The sequence below is a fragment of the Carettochelys insculpta genome, chromosome 13, assembly GCF_033958435.1.
Source record: "Carettochelys insculpta isolate YL-2023 chromosome 13, ASM3395843v1, whole genome shotgun sequence".
Lineage (NCBI taxonomy): Eukaryota > Metazoa > Chordata > Testudines > Carettochelyidae > Carettochelys > Carettochelys insculpta.
This window is the reverse complement of record NC_134149.1, coordinates 19,519,986-19,537,471: the sequence shown is the minus strand read 5'-3', so window position 1 is coordinate 19,537,471 and position 17,486 is coordinate 19,519,986. Positions and strand designations below refer to the sequence as shown.

Sequence of the window (17,486 nt, the reverse complement as noted above, 5' to 3'; positions counted from 1 at the left end):
GATTTCCTAGAGATCCCTCCATCTTAGGCAAAAATAAAGCTGGGGAAGCATGAACTGGAAGCTTGCTATGGAAAATCTTGACACTTTGTTCATTTCAGTCAGATCCCTCATGTTATTTTAATGTACATTTAATGATGAAATGCAGATGTTCAAAATGGGTTCTAGGGCCTGATCCCAGCCACACTGAAGTCAATGAAAAGACTTCCTATTGGCATCAATAGGCTTTGCCTTAAGTCCTCAGTGCCATATTTTAGCCAAGCTGGGTCGGGTATTTGAATTTGCGTATTCCTTTTTTCACACACAACTGACTGTGGCTGCCAAAGTGTGTGTGAAGCAATGCAGTCCCCTGCACAGGTAGGTGTTACCCGCAAAACAGGTGCACAGTCTCTTCCATTGATACAGTTGGATGTGCATGCAAAGTACAAGGTGTAGGCTTAAAAAGTAGTTCTTACCAATTCCTGTAGAATGCCTCATGGTTAATAGTGCTGTATGAATACTCCCTCAGTCACAAATCCCTGCAGAAAAAAGCTTTGGCTGGTGGAAATAGGGGGCATTAAATAGTAATCAGTCCTTTGTCTTACGGGGGTAGCTTCAGGTCCATAGCCCAGCACACAGCAATTATTCATGTACTTTTCAGGCCTTTCAACAACCTTCTAAACCTCAGTAGTCAAGGACCTGAAAATACTTTACAAATATTGTAAGGATTGGCGTCTCCCTGGCAAGGCTTATAACTAAAATTATAAATTCACCTTGTCTGATGTTTCATTTACATTTATTGCCTAGTTAGCTCATGATCATTCCAGTGAATTCCCATAGAAAACTTTCAATTGACTTTGATCAGCTCTTCCCTGAGTAATCAACAACAGGCTTCTCCACTGAATTAACTGTGGACATGAACGCAACCTCTTAAGTTACTAGAACATTCACGTGTCATTGGTTTGATTCCAGGAGCTATTCTAGCACTTGATAGAGAAAAATAGCTTTACCTCCTGAAACTATAAAGTAAAAGTTCTGGCATTCTAAAGCTCTATCTGTTCTCTTGGGAAATCCCCCACCCCAACCATGGTTTTGAAGCTTGAGATCTGTATGGAGCCCCCTTTAAGTTCTTTGTGCTTTGCTGCATTTTGATAAAAGCCCTTCCCTGGGCATAACACAGCATTCAGTAAAGAACAAGCAGAGCTTCAGCCTTTTTTAATGATAATGGGCATACATGGGTCCACATGGGACCTTTTAATAGGTGCAACCAGCTCAAAGCCTAAAACAGGAACTTAGGAGTTCATATCCAGAGCCAGAACAAAATGTTGTGGCTGGAATAATTTTTAAATCCTTCCAATTGTCCATGTATAATTATTAGGGGCTTAAAATAAAGGACACAATAGAACATGCAGTATCATTCTCTACTTTGTAGAGTCTGCTGTTGTAAAGAAGTTGCATCTAGGCAGCTGTGAAATAAAGGTAATACTCTTTATTCTGGATCTAGTTTCAAACTGACCCCTATCCCAAAAGATTCTATTGATTCATGCAAAACCTAGTACAGATTGACAGAGTGAGACGTGGCTTAAAAGGTTCTTCTCAGATGACCACATGCCCCACCATGCATGTAAACCACCATGGTTTTTAATCATGAGCTCCTCAGACAGTAAGTTTGCCCATTTGAAGTCCTCTGAAGGAGACTTCCACCTTGTTCACAGGAAGTGGGACTTCACCAGCTGAATGACAGAGCAGTCTCCTTACTAGAAGAGAAGTTGGAAACTGATTGTGGGAGTTAACACTTCCTTCTTTCTTCTTACAGGATTTGTACCTGCCTCTGTCCTTGGATGACTCTGATTCCCTTGGAGATTCCATGTGAAGGAACACACTGCTGATTGTCTGTAGTACAAGCTATGTTAAGATACAGTACAGTACTACATCTGCCAAAAGTAGCAGATAGGTGACCGGTGCTTTCAAATCAAAGGACACACAGTTTTATGTCATTTTTTTTCTGTGATTTATCCTCCGGGCCACAAATCTACACCAATTGTCTGATAGGGATAGAGGGATACCATCCTCAGCAGTCTGAGGCCAGTGTTCTCATATATTTCCCCCATTACTGCAATGTTTTCTTCTGCTCTAACTTCTTGAGTTTACTATTGACCACCAAGAAGTTGACAGTTCCCCCTATAAGTGTATACATAAATATTTCACTGATTAATTTTAAAGCTACTAGAAAATGATTACTAGTCTCCAGCTTTCCAAAATTCTGATGAATGCAAGCAACTCTATGAAAGGAGATCTGCTTCATATTTTACATCCTTGGTTTTAGTACCTGCAGGCTGTCTAGCACCAGTTTGGGTGGGGAGGCAGGATGAGTTATTTCTCTGGTGAAAGATGCTTAAGATGCCAGCAGAATGTGAAACAAAGGAGTTTGGACAAGATTCAGGAATGTAGCATAAGGTGCTAAGTGAAGCATTTATAGCACAGTGATTACATTATAAAGGTCTGTATTCGGTCATTTTCTAATAAATAAGCGAAGATATAAGTATTTGTCAGCTGAGAATCTGGTGAACCATATTTCTCATGTGACGCAAAGATAATGCTGGCTGATATCAAGTTATCATACCTGCCATATGGTATCTCTCTATCTCTGCTTATAATATCAATGCCTTGTAAACAGCCAACACTGAAAACACTGTGAGAATTTGTTTTCAGGTGTGACACCTTTCGGTCGCTTTTTGTAGCAAGAAACCAATACACTTTTTATAAAAAAAAAGCAAAAAAAAAACTTGTATCTGTGTTTTGGGAGTAAGTATACAAGCTCCTTCTTTTTTATAAGAGCTGGTAATTTTCTTTTCTTTAAAAAATACATTCAGAAAAATTTACAAAAAAAAAAAGCCAGTTGCGAAACAGTAATAACTGTGTTTAGAAATCGTGTCATCACTGCCAAACAGAAGAGAAATCAATTCAAAATAATGAATGTTTTGATAGTTTTTGTAATGTTTAATCTTCTGGTTTTGGTTTATACAATTCAATACTTGTAACTATGGCCAGATGCTCTAGTTATCTTACACATGGAACTTTGTGATATTCAAAAGACTGTGTTTTAAGAAACTCATATCGGGGGGAAACAAACCGGTATGGAATTTAGAGAAATCTTTCACTTTGATGAATTACTAATGACTCATGCAAGATGCAAAGTTCAAGTATTTACAAAGTGCTGGTGGTTTTTACTACGCTTAGGCTTTGACGGCATAGATTAGCTGATATTATCTCAATCCTCCCAGTGAACCTGACTACCACAAAACTTTACTTACATACAGTCAAGGCAAAGAAACCCACCTTTTTTTGGTTATTGCTTCTATTTTTATTTTGTTTAAGCAATATGCAGATTATTTTATGTCCTTCCAATCTGTTGTCATTAGAATCTGTTATAAAGTGTGTGATATTGGATGGTACCCAAATTCATGGCTAGAGGATGACACAGATTTGTTCCTTCATTTGTATTGGGATGTCATTTCACTTTTTTTTCTATTGCTACGATGAAACACTCTCTACTACATCTTTTAGGTTCATGTGATGATGCATGTAATGCAAGTTTATTTAAAAAAAAAAAAAAGAGAGAGAGAGCTGCATGTGAGATGATCCAAAACAAATTTTGGAGTTACCCCGAGGTTTGAGTTATTTTGCGTCAAATTTGCACCTACAGTCTTGAGCCCACAATTATTTGCATGAGCAATTGTTTGTTCCCATGGAAAGCTTAATTTCATGTTAAGTGCCCGTTTGATCTATTGTATTAAGTTGTTTGAATTCATTTGAGATGACTAAAGGTTCTCATTCCTTCATGGTTAAAGTTCATTACTGGGGAAGGACAGTTTCCTGGGCAAAGCACAGGAGTGCTGTCCGGTGAACCTACTTCAGCTCTTGTCTCTGCCAGATTTGGTGTATTAACTGGAGTAGGTCTCATAGTTCGTTCATGCCTCAATATATTTATCTATAAAAGGAAGATATTAACACTGGTCTGTTTGATAGGGGTGTTTTGAGGTTAACTGTTCGTTAATGTTTATGAAGTACTTTCAGACCCAGTGAGGGACTGTTGTACACAGCTGTGAGGTTTTGCTATTTGTGGACCCAAAACTGGTTATTTTAGGTGTTGCTGATTAGATGTACGATCCTGTAAGTGCTGTTTTCGAGAACATTCTTAAATGTATCGGTCTTTGAGTGTAAAGGCATTGGAACAAATTATGCCAACAATATTATTGACTATAGCCTTTGCTACACTGAGAAGTCAAATTTACCTTTGATATAATAGAAGCTGAATTCTTATCTTTTCTGCTTTAGTTTTGGGAGTTTTGAAGACCCCACACTACCAGTTTGTCCAGAGGACCTTCTTAGAGGCTCTGCACTGAATGATATCCACCACCCTATCTGTTCAAGATGAGTGAGCAGGACTCCAATGACTATCATGCTTGTTAATGAGGCAGAGTAGTGGTCACTTGAGTGACACAAGACATTCCCTCACCATCCGTGGCTTGAGTGTCTTGCCACTCATCTCCCAGTCCTTGTCCTCTATGAGGCAAGAGACTAGCACCAAAAATACATCTGGGACTTCCTGATAGCCTTTCAGAACACTTGTCAATAGCTCACCAGGGAATCCAAGTCTATGGATATACTAGGCAGATACGAGGCATACTTCTGACAGCAGTACTATACAATGCTTAAAAATGCATCAGAAAATTCAGTTCTCTTTTCTGGTACCTGTCAAAAAAGGTCAGCACGAGGTAAAGCAGGAACCAAAAAAAAGTGAATGGAATGTTGGGCAACACACTATTTGGGTAGCTTAAGCAGAAGTAGATAGTTTTCCATGTGGCATGAACAGTGCTCATATCATTTAAAAACCCTTGCTAATGGAACTTTCTAAAGACCTGTTTCAGGCATTCTTCGTGAATTGCACTTAAAGTGGCATATCTAATAACTTGATCCTGCAAATACTCACTCGCAGCAGCCATTTTGCATGCTTAAGGACAACTCACATGAGTAAGAGTTCTGCAGGATTGAGCAGGACTGATATGATTGTTTTCGAGTACACCCTACCTGAGGAAGAGAATTTAGATGCCTATTAAAAGGAAGCATTTTCTTCTAAGAGAAAATAATAGCCATTCAACTGAACAAAAGCCAGAAGTAAAACAGCATAAGAGGTCAGACTCCTAGGGTTAAGAAGAATTTTCAAGATAGAGATACCTGGACTGTAGGTAGAGGTCAGAGAGCACTTCAGATATAACATATAGTTAGTGTGTGGTAACACTGATAATGCACCAATACTTGTACAGAAATGCATGTAGAATAGTGTCCATAAAATGCAAAGCTTCTTTGGTTTCACAGGGTCTCTAAAATAGATGGAATATAAAAGGAAAGAATTATAGGCACTATACAATAGTAATTTCAATATATGAATGGCTCTGATTCAAGAAGGCATATGTGTGTGCTTAATTATGAGCCTGGACTTAAATCTCATTTACCTCACTGGGATTTAAGCACATGCTTAAGTGCTGTCCGGAATTGTGATGAATTGTGAATTATTTTTAGCAGACTACTTGCTGCAATTCCACTCAATTTGAATGGCTTGGAGCAGAGCATATTACTGCCATGATCCTCTTTGGAGTTCATGTCTCGTTTTTTTCTTCATTTATAACATACAAATCTCAGGATATGAGGAGTTGCCAGATTCTGTTATAAAAGCATTGTCTAATTTTCCATATGAAGCCATCTAAGTGTTTTCAGCAACTAAGTCACTAAAACAGCATTGTGTTAAGGCAGTACCTGAAGAAATTTACTCTATGCCTGGTCTACTTCCACATCTATACTCATTAAGTACTGTGTATGCATGTTTCAAGGCATACCACATTAAGGGGGAATTAAAGAAATATCAGTGGTCATTTTATTTGTAGACCATAGGCCCACAGATTATTGCCTCAAATTATAGATCCTTCTGAAATGTTTTTTGACATCTAAATAGTGAAGTGTATGGACCAGAGCTTCTGCGATTGTAGAATGACACCAGTCCTACCATGGACTCACAAATAGGAGGGTGACATGAAGATATTGTACTCATTATCGAGCAACCGCCAAGAGACCTTCACAGCAGTTAAGCTAGTCTCTGATTTATGTGTATGAAGCCCCTGAGATAGACTCTAAAGATTTCAGTTACTTAATTTTAATTTGTCACATTTTTCGTGATGGGGTGTCCAACTTCCTTCTATCCTAAAAGTGTCCACAGTCCTAACATCCATAAAGCATGACCTTCTAATGGGCTAGGAGCTGCTACCCCCTCTGAGATCCAAAAAATTAGCTCAGCCACCATATCCCTCTTTCACTTTGATTGGTCTGTCTCTCAGACACACGTCGGCTGTGGTTTGCCCTTGTTTCAGAATTATAGTTTTTGAATGGAAAAAAGGGTGAGGGAAACGAAACGATATTGACACACAACCAAGCAATGTTATATGTAAGTTATTTTTAACACTGAAAAGGTGGTGTAAAAAGTGTGTTGTCCTTTATTATCATGGGGGGACAATAAGCGTCCTGCAGGCCAGATGCAATTGGCCAGGTGCTTTATTTACCTGAGCATCTACAGGTACAGCTGCTCACAGCTAACCCTGCCAAACCATGTCAGCTCTGCCCACCCCTCTTTATTATTATAAAATATCAGACCTTTAAAATGATGATTTGGTGGCTGCTCCTTCTTGTCTTGGAAATTACACTATGGCGCATTGCTCTTTTTGGGCCATACAATATCCCTGTTTATGTGACGTTCCACTGAGACATCAGTGGAAGTCACATTCTCTGTTCTAGGATACAATGTGACCCTTAAAGTCCAGTGTTTCTTCCTTTAACATCAGTAAGAATTTTCCCATTTATCTCAATGGGAGCGTAATAGATAATATCTGTCCTTTTCCCACTGAGGTCAATGGGAGAGATACCATTAACTTCAACAGGAGCAGGTACCATCCTTACAAAAAAGAAAAAAATACATGAATATCTAGTACAGCCATGGAGTAATCTAAAACAGTCTCCCTGTGTATTAACTATCAAATGGAGGTAAGGGAGAGCAAACGAGTGTCCTTCCTGTAACAGTGATTTAAAATGTTTTAAATAGGATTAAGTTATTTTTCTGAGTACTGAGCCATCATTAAAGCTGCCTGAAATCTGCTTTTCAGGTTCAATGATGTTATCTATATTAGGGAGCTAATATACTCAAAGTTTTTGCAGGCAAGGTGATATACAGAACTTCTTATCACTAGGCCTACACTGAGATTTAAGCCATTACAAAGAGCCCATGTGTGTTGGCAGTGGGATAACTGCATTATTGGTGATTGTTTAGAAATGATACAACTACCAGTAAGTCTGTGTGTGGTAAGACCAACTGTATTAACTCTGTAAGTGCCTTCTGCCACGTCTCCCTTCTTTGGGCTTCAGAAACTCTTACTTCTACTAAAAACTCCAATAAGGCATTCATATAAACTGGCAGGTGGGGAACATTCCCCGAATAGTGAGCCTGCTGAGATGATTAGGCAGCTTTCTATTTATTCAGCTGGGCTGTGTTAACACACTGTGAAAATGATGGTATAGATTATCCCAGATTCATTCTGCCCGATGGTGATGATGACTTCTCACAGTATGTCTGAGGTCTGGGAAGGCCTCGGGGCGGCTAACAATTGAGATAAAGCTGACCCCTCTGCCTCTGAAGGCAGCCTGATGGGCATGGATTAGATAGTATTTGAGGGTTCTTGCTGCTCCAGTCATGGACCCTGTTCTTGTGCCCCACCACCTCCCCCTCCATTTTTCATCCTGGTCTTATCTCTGGTATGTCTCGTAACACGTTTTCACTTGTAACACCGAGTTTGGGATTCCTATAGCTGCCTTTTTCTCTGAGTGCTTGAAGATCTGAGGATCCAGAATTTGATGGGTCTGGTAAAGAATCTCCTGATCTGTCAGGAGTTGTGTGGCAAAAGAACACACGTTCATGTTGTAGCTCTATGTGCTAAGAGATCCTAATGTACTTCTTGAGCCTTTTTTCTTAGAGCTTTTATTGTAACAATTGCTATTACAGATTCATCAGCTGGGGTAGGAAATGTGGACACTGGTTGTCTGGTTAAGATCATAAGGCCTGGTTCTTATTTAAAATAAGACCACTTTACGCTGCTCGGGTAGTGAGGAAGGGACTTAGAGTGAGAGAACACAATACTTACACCCACGAGGCCCTTTTGCACTGCTGGCATGGTGTTAGGTGACCTTAGGCTAACAAAACCCAACCCCACATTCAGAGCCTAGTGGATAGTGATTTGAAGTCAGGAGACCTGGATTCTATTCCCAGCTCTTCCATGGCCTTGTATGGTGACCTTGAGCAAGTCACCTCTCCTCTTGAGCCTTAGCTTCTGCATGATGAGAAGGGCTACAGAAGAGCTAGGGATCGTTTTAGTTATTCTGTAATGAAGCCTGCAAGCAGCACTGGAGCAAACCAAAACTCCATCATCTTTGGCAAAAGTTTCAGGAACTTGTTAGCATGTGACCACACATGGATAAGTTTGCTGGCAGATTAGCCTTTTTCACATATTGAGAACGGGAAATGAAGGCTCTTGTACCAGTAGTGTTTTAGCCAGTGTTTATTGGACTGCTTTGTCTTTCTTTCACCTCTGTGCTCTAATTAACAATGTGGTCTTTTATGTAGCTTTCCACCAAGTCCATTTTCACTGTCCTGGACACCAGCAGCTTTAATGTGCTCTTGCACTGCACTTTTTTGCTTCTATGTCAGCTTAATGGATCTTTTCAAGCCTTCCCTCTGTTAGATCTTGTAGTCTAAGCCTCCATCCATTTGAAAGCAGTTTGTCCACTAAGTTGATGTTTCATTTGTATTGCTGGTATTGTAGGAACTGTTCAGGACTGTGCCCTTTCTTAGCCCACCCCTCTCTGCCCATCTGCTTAACTATTGGCAAATCCTAGATCCTTCGCTGTGCTTGCTGAGTTTGGACTGGATGGCTGGGAAACCTTGACTTATCTGGTCTATGTACAGCTTGATTTCTGTTAAATATTCTTCTTCTACCACTGAGCTACCCAAGGAGGTTCTGGAGAGAGCATCTGCCCATACGAGGCTCATCCAGGCAACATGTACTGCTTGGTAGCTGAAGTGAAGCTGTGCAAGAGGAATCTCAGAAGTTAGGAAGGTGGCGGATGGGGGGTCCTTTAACCGCAGCAAAGAGCTCAACACAGGACAGCGTCATAAGCAAGGGAGCCTGCATAACAGACAAAGAAAATGAAGGGAATAATTACACTTGGCTGCACTTTCCCGTTCATAAACAGGGACTACTGTTTATCCAGATCTAGCAAGGGAGCATGGGGCTGAAATTGTCCACATCAGCTCTGGCTCTCTCAAGACTGAATTTGTACCTAATGAGCCATCTCTATAACTCCAGTGATTTCAAGGGCCTGACGCCAAGCAGAGAGCAGACCAGTTTGGGAGCTGTTTACTGCTCATCTTCTCACAGAAAAGGATTGTTTTTCATCTTTCTCTTAACATCTTTAGTGGCGCTCACCTATTCCTAAGGTCACTCACTACAATTGTGAACAGACACCCAAAATTCTGCAGCCAGTTGTAAAACTCCCCCAGGTTTGACAGTTTGCAGTGGAACCGTTGCAGCAGAAGGATGCCTAGAGGGAGTTAACAACACTCTGCAGCAATTAGAGTCTGACTTGCACAGTATGAAAGAAGGATGCTGTGATGGCCAAAGTGATGGGAAACAAAGAAAGGAGACTCATTTCCGAGGGGGCTGGCAGGGAGTATTTGTTGGGAAATGTTTAGTGAGCAGCGGGATAAAAGAAGGAACTTTGTCATAATACTAAACCGAATGAAAAAGAATGCCTGAGACAGAGCGGTGGCGATGTCAGGCTTTGACACATGCAGAAATGTAAATAAAGAGGCTGGCAAAACCAAGAATAATGAACAAAAAGGGAAAGCCTGGGGTGGCTGAGGACCTGCAGCTTGACTCTGAACTGGCAGCCAGCGGGGGTCTGTGGCTGTGAGCTGGTAACGTGCTCCACCGTGACTACACAGGCTAGAAGCCTATGTGGTGATAATTAGTGTCCTGCTCCTCAGCACCAAAATCAGGTCCTACCCAGCTGTGGGCAGAAGAACTCGGTTTGAAATTTCTTTCCTGCCCTGTCCCTCTTTCTGCTGGCACATGAAAGTCTGACGTCCTTGAAAGAGGAGGAAACTGCCAGGCTCTGTTGAGAGATGATGTGATTTTGTTTTATTTTTATTTTTCTCGCCCTGCATAGGATTAGAAATAGAAATTCAGCAGTGCTGCCTGGTTCCCAAAAGGACAGGCTGGGTGTTGGCAGAGGGACCGTGCAAGAGGACCAAAAAGGAGTAATGAGGGCACATCACATCCTTCCTCAGGGAACCCAGGAATCTCCGAACAACCATAGGCCAAGCAGGCTGCTCTAGTTAGGAAAGAGCCACCACAGCCTCCTGAGGGAAGAGAATCAAGATTTATTATTTTGTAAAGCTGCACAGAACTGCTGAGCTCTTTGACCCACTGCTGGTCTTGTTCGCTGAGTCACTGGCCACCCATGCAGAACAGAAAACCCACCTGCTCTGACTCCTTCCATCAGGAAATGCGAATTAATATCGAGTCGGACTCTGCAATGCTTACTCACACTGAGCAGTGCCTTGTTCCAGAAAGAGTATTGCTAATTCCAACAGGGCTGTTAGAGGAGTCAGACAGTCCTCTGGATGGTTGGAAGTGTATAATCTTGCCCAGGGCTTCCTGCAGTCAATCTGCCACAGGAACTTCAATGCTGATGCTAATTTTTCTGCAGTGATTTTTTTTTTGTGAGGGGGCGTGTGTCTTATGTGGGAGCAAATTGTTTTATCAGTTCCATTTTCATTACTTTAGGGTCAGATTCTCTTTCCCTGGCAAAGAGCACACTTCTCCATTCATGATCCCATTGGCTCACATGGTATCACTTGTGTAGTCAGGTACTATTCTACCTGACCCACAAATCTGGCCCATATAATGTAGGAATTCTCTTTTCTGAAGCTGTCTAGTTGTAGAGTTTAAAGCCTTTCCCTCTTTGTTGTGCTGGGAAGAAAAGGACAGAGTCTTTCAAGCACAGTGTCCATACTGGCCAGCCTGATTGTAGTTTCTTGGCTTAGACAAGAAGATGTGTAAATGAAAGTGAGTTTCAAAATGTGTTGTTTACCAGCTATTCCCTGGCATATTAATATCACTTTTAAATATCTATCTTCCTCTACATTCATCACTGCCATCTGAAAACACCTGGAGTTATGGCCAATGCACCTCATACATTCAGGAGAAAGCCCAGCCAGAAGGAAAGATATGCATATAGGACCAAATTTGCTGCTGGTGTAACTCCTTTAACATCAGTAGAGTTACAGCACTAGTGAATTTAACCCTCATAGCCATGTCCAGTTACTTACTCAGGTAAAAGTCCCCTGGATTTCAGTGGGAGAGTTGTTTCTTGTTTGGCTGGTGGTGGGGGATGCGTTTTCTGAACAAAGATTGGAAGATTTGGTGCAGGAGATTCTACATTAAAGACACAATATCAAACTTGATAGTATAAAACTTAGCAGAGTAGATTCTCTGCTGGCACAAATGGATTAAAAACTCCATTCAAGTAAATGGAGCTGTGTCCATTTATGCCAGCAGAGATGTGGGTCCTGTATTTCAAAGACTGGTTGCTGTAGATAGTTCCTGTTGTGAACATTCAATTGTGGGGTCAATTTCCAGGATTACTGAAGCAGAATTCACGTTGGAGACTCCAGATTCCAGATAGACAATAATGTCCCTCTCTGTATGCATCTCTGATAGGTCTCTTAAATATTATAGATTGGTTTTATAGTGGCTAGTGATGAGGCAGCCACAGTGGTTCCATTCAGTTAAGCATCCATCTGAAGGTCATTCTGGGAGTCTCAGAAAATCAGAGCCTCATGAGTTTTCTGGTTCTAAGAAAAGCTGAATCTACTGGAGACTGATTCTTGATGGGCAGTTCAGGGCCCAACATGTTTGCAAGATGGGAAATTGCCTCTCCCTCAGTATTTCTATTCCCAGTGCTATCCGGGACCATGGTGAATGGAGGCTTATGTTATTTTTTTGTTGTTGTTGCTTAAAGAAAAGGGTTTTACTAGATGTTTTAGAACATAAGAAAGAGAGTTCAAGTTCGTTTAATTTTAAGTTGTAAAGTAAACTCTCGGCTGATTCTGGTTCTGCCCACCTCTATTTTACAGCCAATTATTCAGTTTTATTCAGTAAAAAGCTACTGTCTTCTCTCAAAAAGTTGTTTAAATATTTCAGCTCTCCCAGAGTAGGATCACTGATCAAGTAGCTGAGCTTCATCTGAGTAATGCTCTATCTGCAAGACTGTATCCCTGTGGGAGTTACTATCACGATGATGATGATGATAACAGAATTGTTCATCTGGCACATGCAGTCATAACCAGATATGCTGGCAACATTAGGCAGAGAGGGGCCTGAGCTGAGACTCCAGTTCTGAAAACCCTGACGTTTCAGGGAGGCCAAGATCCAAAGCCATACTAAAGAGATGACTCCTGTCTCTGTAATGGACCAAACAGAAATCTGCATCTAGGAACTGCCGGATAGTGAGGAAATACAGAATCAAATCAAAATTTCAGGTGTTAGGCCCACTTCTACGCCTATAGTGGTTCCTGCTAAAAATTTACAGCCATGTCCTGTTGGTAATATTCCACTACAGCTGCTTTTCTGCCTGTTACTCACTGTAGACAAGTTGTCATGTATGGATTGTTATTCAGCTGGAGGTGGTAAATGTAGCAGGATTTCAGCGTCTGTCACATGCTCTGCACCCAGTAATGTCTCCAGAGTACTTGCAAAGCAGTACATCCTTAACAGGTTCTTTTTCTTTTCTTTGCTATGGAAATGCCTTCAGATTTAGTGTAATGTCTAATAAGGTGTCTGTTTGAAAAAAAGAATGTCTAGGGGAATAATTGCACTGTTAATGAATTGGTGTCTCTAAATAACGTGAAGCAGAAGTATTGAATGTAAGAACAAGAAAGCCTATGAATAATTACAGTACATGCCAAATACTGACATGTAAATTATTACTAGTTCTTTTGTCATTTAAACTACCTGTGATCCAAGCAAATTTCTAAATTTGGCACTCCTAGTGCGGCTACGACTATGAGTTTAGAAGGCAACCAGAGGCTGCTTAGGAAAAGGAGGCCTGTCTAGTTGAATCTCCAGTTCTGTGAGATGATGACAATTTCGAGGTCATAGATATGCCTTTTCACTTCCTGGTATCCTGGATCCTATAATACTGAATAGCCTAGCAGCACAGGAAAAGAATACCAGCTGATGTCTTTCATGTTACTAGCATTTGCCTGTTTTCTTAATCACAAGCTACAATAAGCCACTCTCATTAAACTCCAAGTTCTTCAGGACACTGCTATCTGAAGAACATTTATTGTTTTCATTCTTAATGCTGACCTTTGCAGTTCTTCAGTAGGCTGCAATTCTGTTGAGAAGTAAATTGTGTTAAGGTGGGTGTGCAGCTGAATTGGAACCTGATCATTGATTACTGTCTTATGTCATGTGTAGAGTTTGTATAATTCCATTATTAATGACAAGCTGCAATATAATATAACCAAGAGGCCATAATGTGTTTTCTGTGTTCATTCAGTTGGGGGTGGGGAGGGAAAAAACAGGCTAAGTTTAAAGTTTAGTGGGAGTATTTTAGACTCTGTACATAACTTTGAAGGACATGACAATTGTATGGGTTGAGCTGTATTTTGCTAGACTGGTGAATTTCATTTTTTGTTTAAATAGTGATGTATTTAACTAATTACATGTTGTACAAAACATTATTAATTTACCCGAAGTCTTCGTTTTCCTGAAACAGATCCATGTAACATTTCATTTTGGCAAAAACTTTTCATAAGCCAGTATCAGTATAGCATACAACATTGTTGACTTTTCATGCTTTTTCTTCATGGAGGTGGGGATTCTTTTCTTCTTCAGATAAATAGCATGACCCTTTGTTAACTTACTGCTTGGGGATATATCTTGAATTTCTTTTTAAAATAAAATATAATTTAAAGTTGCCTGTGAGGGACATGAACAAGCAAGAGGTTATGCCAAAATGTCTCAACTGTATCATCTTGTAATATATTGCAGCTTTATGCCAATGATTTCTTGCTTATCTGTACACGGTACATGCATGTTTTGAACTAATTCTGCATTTTCCATTTGCGGTGAGATATTTAGCATTTTTACCACCTTTTGTGCCATTCAACTTGTACAGAAAACATTTTTATGGACGTTTTAAAGTGGGGGGGGGAAAGAAAAAAAAAAACTTCTGCTCCATAGCTGTAGGTAGAACTCAATTACTTAGATAACAGATGTAAATTCGTGGTTGTAGTATTAGAAATGCTAGTTTGCTAGTGAACAAGCTTTTGAGAGTAAATGCATGGTATTGTACATCTAATTTCTTAATTAACTCTTCCTTTACTCTTCAAAAGAAGATTTTTCTATCTCTCACTCTCTCATGGTTGTAAGTTACAGATTTGGGCATAAGTAAAATAATATAGAAGTAAGTCTGAAAAGCAGTTTTCAACAGGTTCTTGTATGTATTACTTATCACAGAACAATGCCTTTGGCACTTGAAATAGGCACTGAACTTTAAAGCAAAACAGATAGAGATAAGTCACAAATTGTCTTTGATTGAACTGTAGTTAAATATTTACAAGATCACATCATTAGTAAAAGATGTGATCTTATTTATGCATTGCAACAGAGGCATTAGATATATGACACATTTGTATTCTGCCCTGTACATGTCTGTTTTTAATGGATGCAGTCCCATCGGTCTGGAATTGCAGAGTTTACAGATGCTCTTTGATTTTACTGAATAGTCAATGGAAGGCTAGGGGATGAAAGTGCATTAGAGGTTCTAAAAACGCACCCTCTTTTTCCACATTCCCAAACTCTGATATCAATTTACAGAATTTCTTGGTAGTTGTGACTCCTTTTGCAATAGAGGATATACAGCTATAAAAGTGATGAAAATAGGGAGTCCACTTACAAAGATGGGATTTGTAAGAAACAAAGGAAACAGACATGAATGACCCCCTCAAGTCTACCAACCCTGGATCTGTGTGTCTATCCCTCATGCCTCCTCTCTTTGAGCAGCATTTCCTTTTATAAGAGTTAGCGTTCTAGCACAAATTTTCATTTTTGTGAGGTGTTGTGAACAGTTTTTACCACTTGTAATAATTATCCCCAGATCTGATAATACTTGTAATGCAATGCCATGCAGCAGAGAACCTGTCCACTTGATAGCTTCGCTCTCAATATTTGTTACTCATTCTTTTCTCATCTAAATGTACATTTGCAAGATGTGTGTAATGTCACTTTCAAAAAATAAAATTTGGTTTCAACATTTAGGCTGAGAAAACCTTTTGTTTCTTTTATTTGGCCTGGTCAATACGTTTAAAAACAGATGTGAGCAGAGTTCCCAGTCCTGCCCAAAGCATTCCCCAGTTGTACTTGCACAAAAGAAAAATGAAATAGGGGAGCGATCTTGAGTGTGGTGAATTCATGAAAATATCCATACGTGTGTGATGGGAAAGAGATGTGCAGATTGTAATCTGGAAAGGACTCTATCCTGCGGTAAACGGTCAAATATGGTCTGCACTGGGTTTGCAACTCATATTACCCCACTGAAGCCAAAGGCTTTCACCAGATTCATACTGGTGCAAAACTTGACCCATGGTTTGAAATCCCCCTGGGAAGCAGCCAGAAAAAGGGCCCCGTTCTACCTAAATCTTACTCTCACATTCTGATGAGGGGTTTTGTAGGACATGTGTGGTTTGCAGGGTTTGTGGTGGCTCTCTGCACAGGGCTGTTTCACCAGTAGCAAATAAGATACAAGTTCTTCTCTCACAGCTACATTAGTGGTAGCACAGTGAAGTTAATGACACTCAACTATAAACCCTTAGAAATGTTAGAGGTATAATCCTCCTCATTCAGCTATCCAGTACAAGCTATTTTCCTGTTTGATTTCTGGTTGGAACTACAAAACTAAAGCTGACTGCTTTGACTCTGCTTTGGCCCTTATCATTGAATGCTGAAATGTGAATCTTCCTTCATCAAAAGCTCAAATTCTTTCCAAGAGTTCATGCTCAGAAGAGTCCTTTGTCCTTTTCCCAATAGGAAAAGTACAGTCCTTTTCACCATCAACCAGAAAGAGTCAATATACTTGACCCTTTCCATCTAGTACCCATTAGCAAACACATTTCATTGCTTGGCTGATTATTGGCAACCATTAGTCATTAACAAGCTGTGCTTGGACAGATTAAAAACAAGCATACAGTACATTACTGTTTTCAGTGAAAGACCGAGTTAAAAATCTGTGATTCCCCAAATGAAGCCAGTCGGAGGAAAGCCCCATAGAGCAGCATGTGTTTGAATGTGCGTAAGCACAGAGCAATGCAGACACACAAAAAGCAGAACAAATGCTTTCAAAATTATTCTGCATTCATTTTCACAGACCCCAAACATAGCACCCCAGTGACTGGAGTGGGCTTAACAAGCCACTTCACCTTGAGTGGTTCCTTGAGAACTCCTTATGTTACAGTTTGTTCCACCTCATATTTAAGAGCAGCACTCAGCTAGTTTCCCAGATCTCTCCTGGGCAGAATTTAGTCCAACTGAGGATATTACCTCACTCACCTTGACTCTCCATGGAAACAAAGACTCATCTTCCGGAACAAGAAGGTTTAAAACCTTGTCATCTCCATGTGGGTTGTGTGACTATAGCAGCTGCCCTAGGAAGTGTGTTTGTCTGCACAGCAAGTTGCTTCACAGTATGCTTGGCAATCAGTCTCCCCCACACCAGCTTGCTGAGCAGTAATATCCCATGTGGAGCTAGTTGTAGCCCAGTGAAAGTTCCAGAATACCTACTAACTTTCTGTGCTTTCAAGTAACAGTAGCTCACCCTGCACACCAGGACTTTCACTGTATGTAGCAGGGTCCACATGGGATGTTACTGTTCAGCCAGCTGGTGTGCAGCAGATTCACATTGCAAATTGCAGGAACATGGAGATGAGCTCTCAAGGGAGATTAGTGGATGACATTGGGGTAATATAGTATTTGTCTAATAAGGACCATTGCTGGAAAAAAAAAGGGGTCTGCTTTTGCTCACACCCCCATAAATTCTGGTGATGTAAAGGATATTAGTCTTGATTTAGGTCAGCGTAAGTGAGCATAGAATAGAGCCCCCAAAGTTCAGTATTCCCACTAACGCTGATGGATCAGTGTATAGACACATCATCTGTGACTGAACTGACCTTTTCAACTCTGGCCCTCCTTTTGACTGGGACTCACTCCTTTTCATGAGCCTATATATTTAGATCCTCCTCTGGAACACCCCACTCATGCATCTGACAAAGCAGGTCTCTGCGCACA

At 40.5% G+C, this 17,486-nt stretch overlaps 1 protein-coding gene across 2 annotated transcripts in view; it reads left to right on the top strand.

Moving 5' to 3' along the window:
* The window catches only part of DCX (doublecortin), a 113,320-nt gene extending 97,852 nt beyond the window's left edge, over window positions 1-15,468 (top strand). For both annotated transcript variants that reach the window (XM_075007777.1, XM_075007776.1), the window contains exon 7: window positions 1,793-15,468. In XM_075007777.1, the coding sequence (XP_074863878.1) occupies window positions 1,793-1,849 (57 nt within the window). In that variant the 3' untranslated portion in view covers window positions 1,850-15,468. The remainder of the gene's footprint in view (window positions 1-1,792) is intronic.
* Window positions 15,469-17,486: the final 2,018 nt, after the last annotated feature.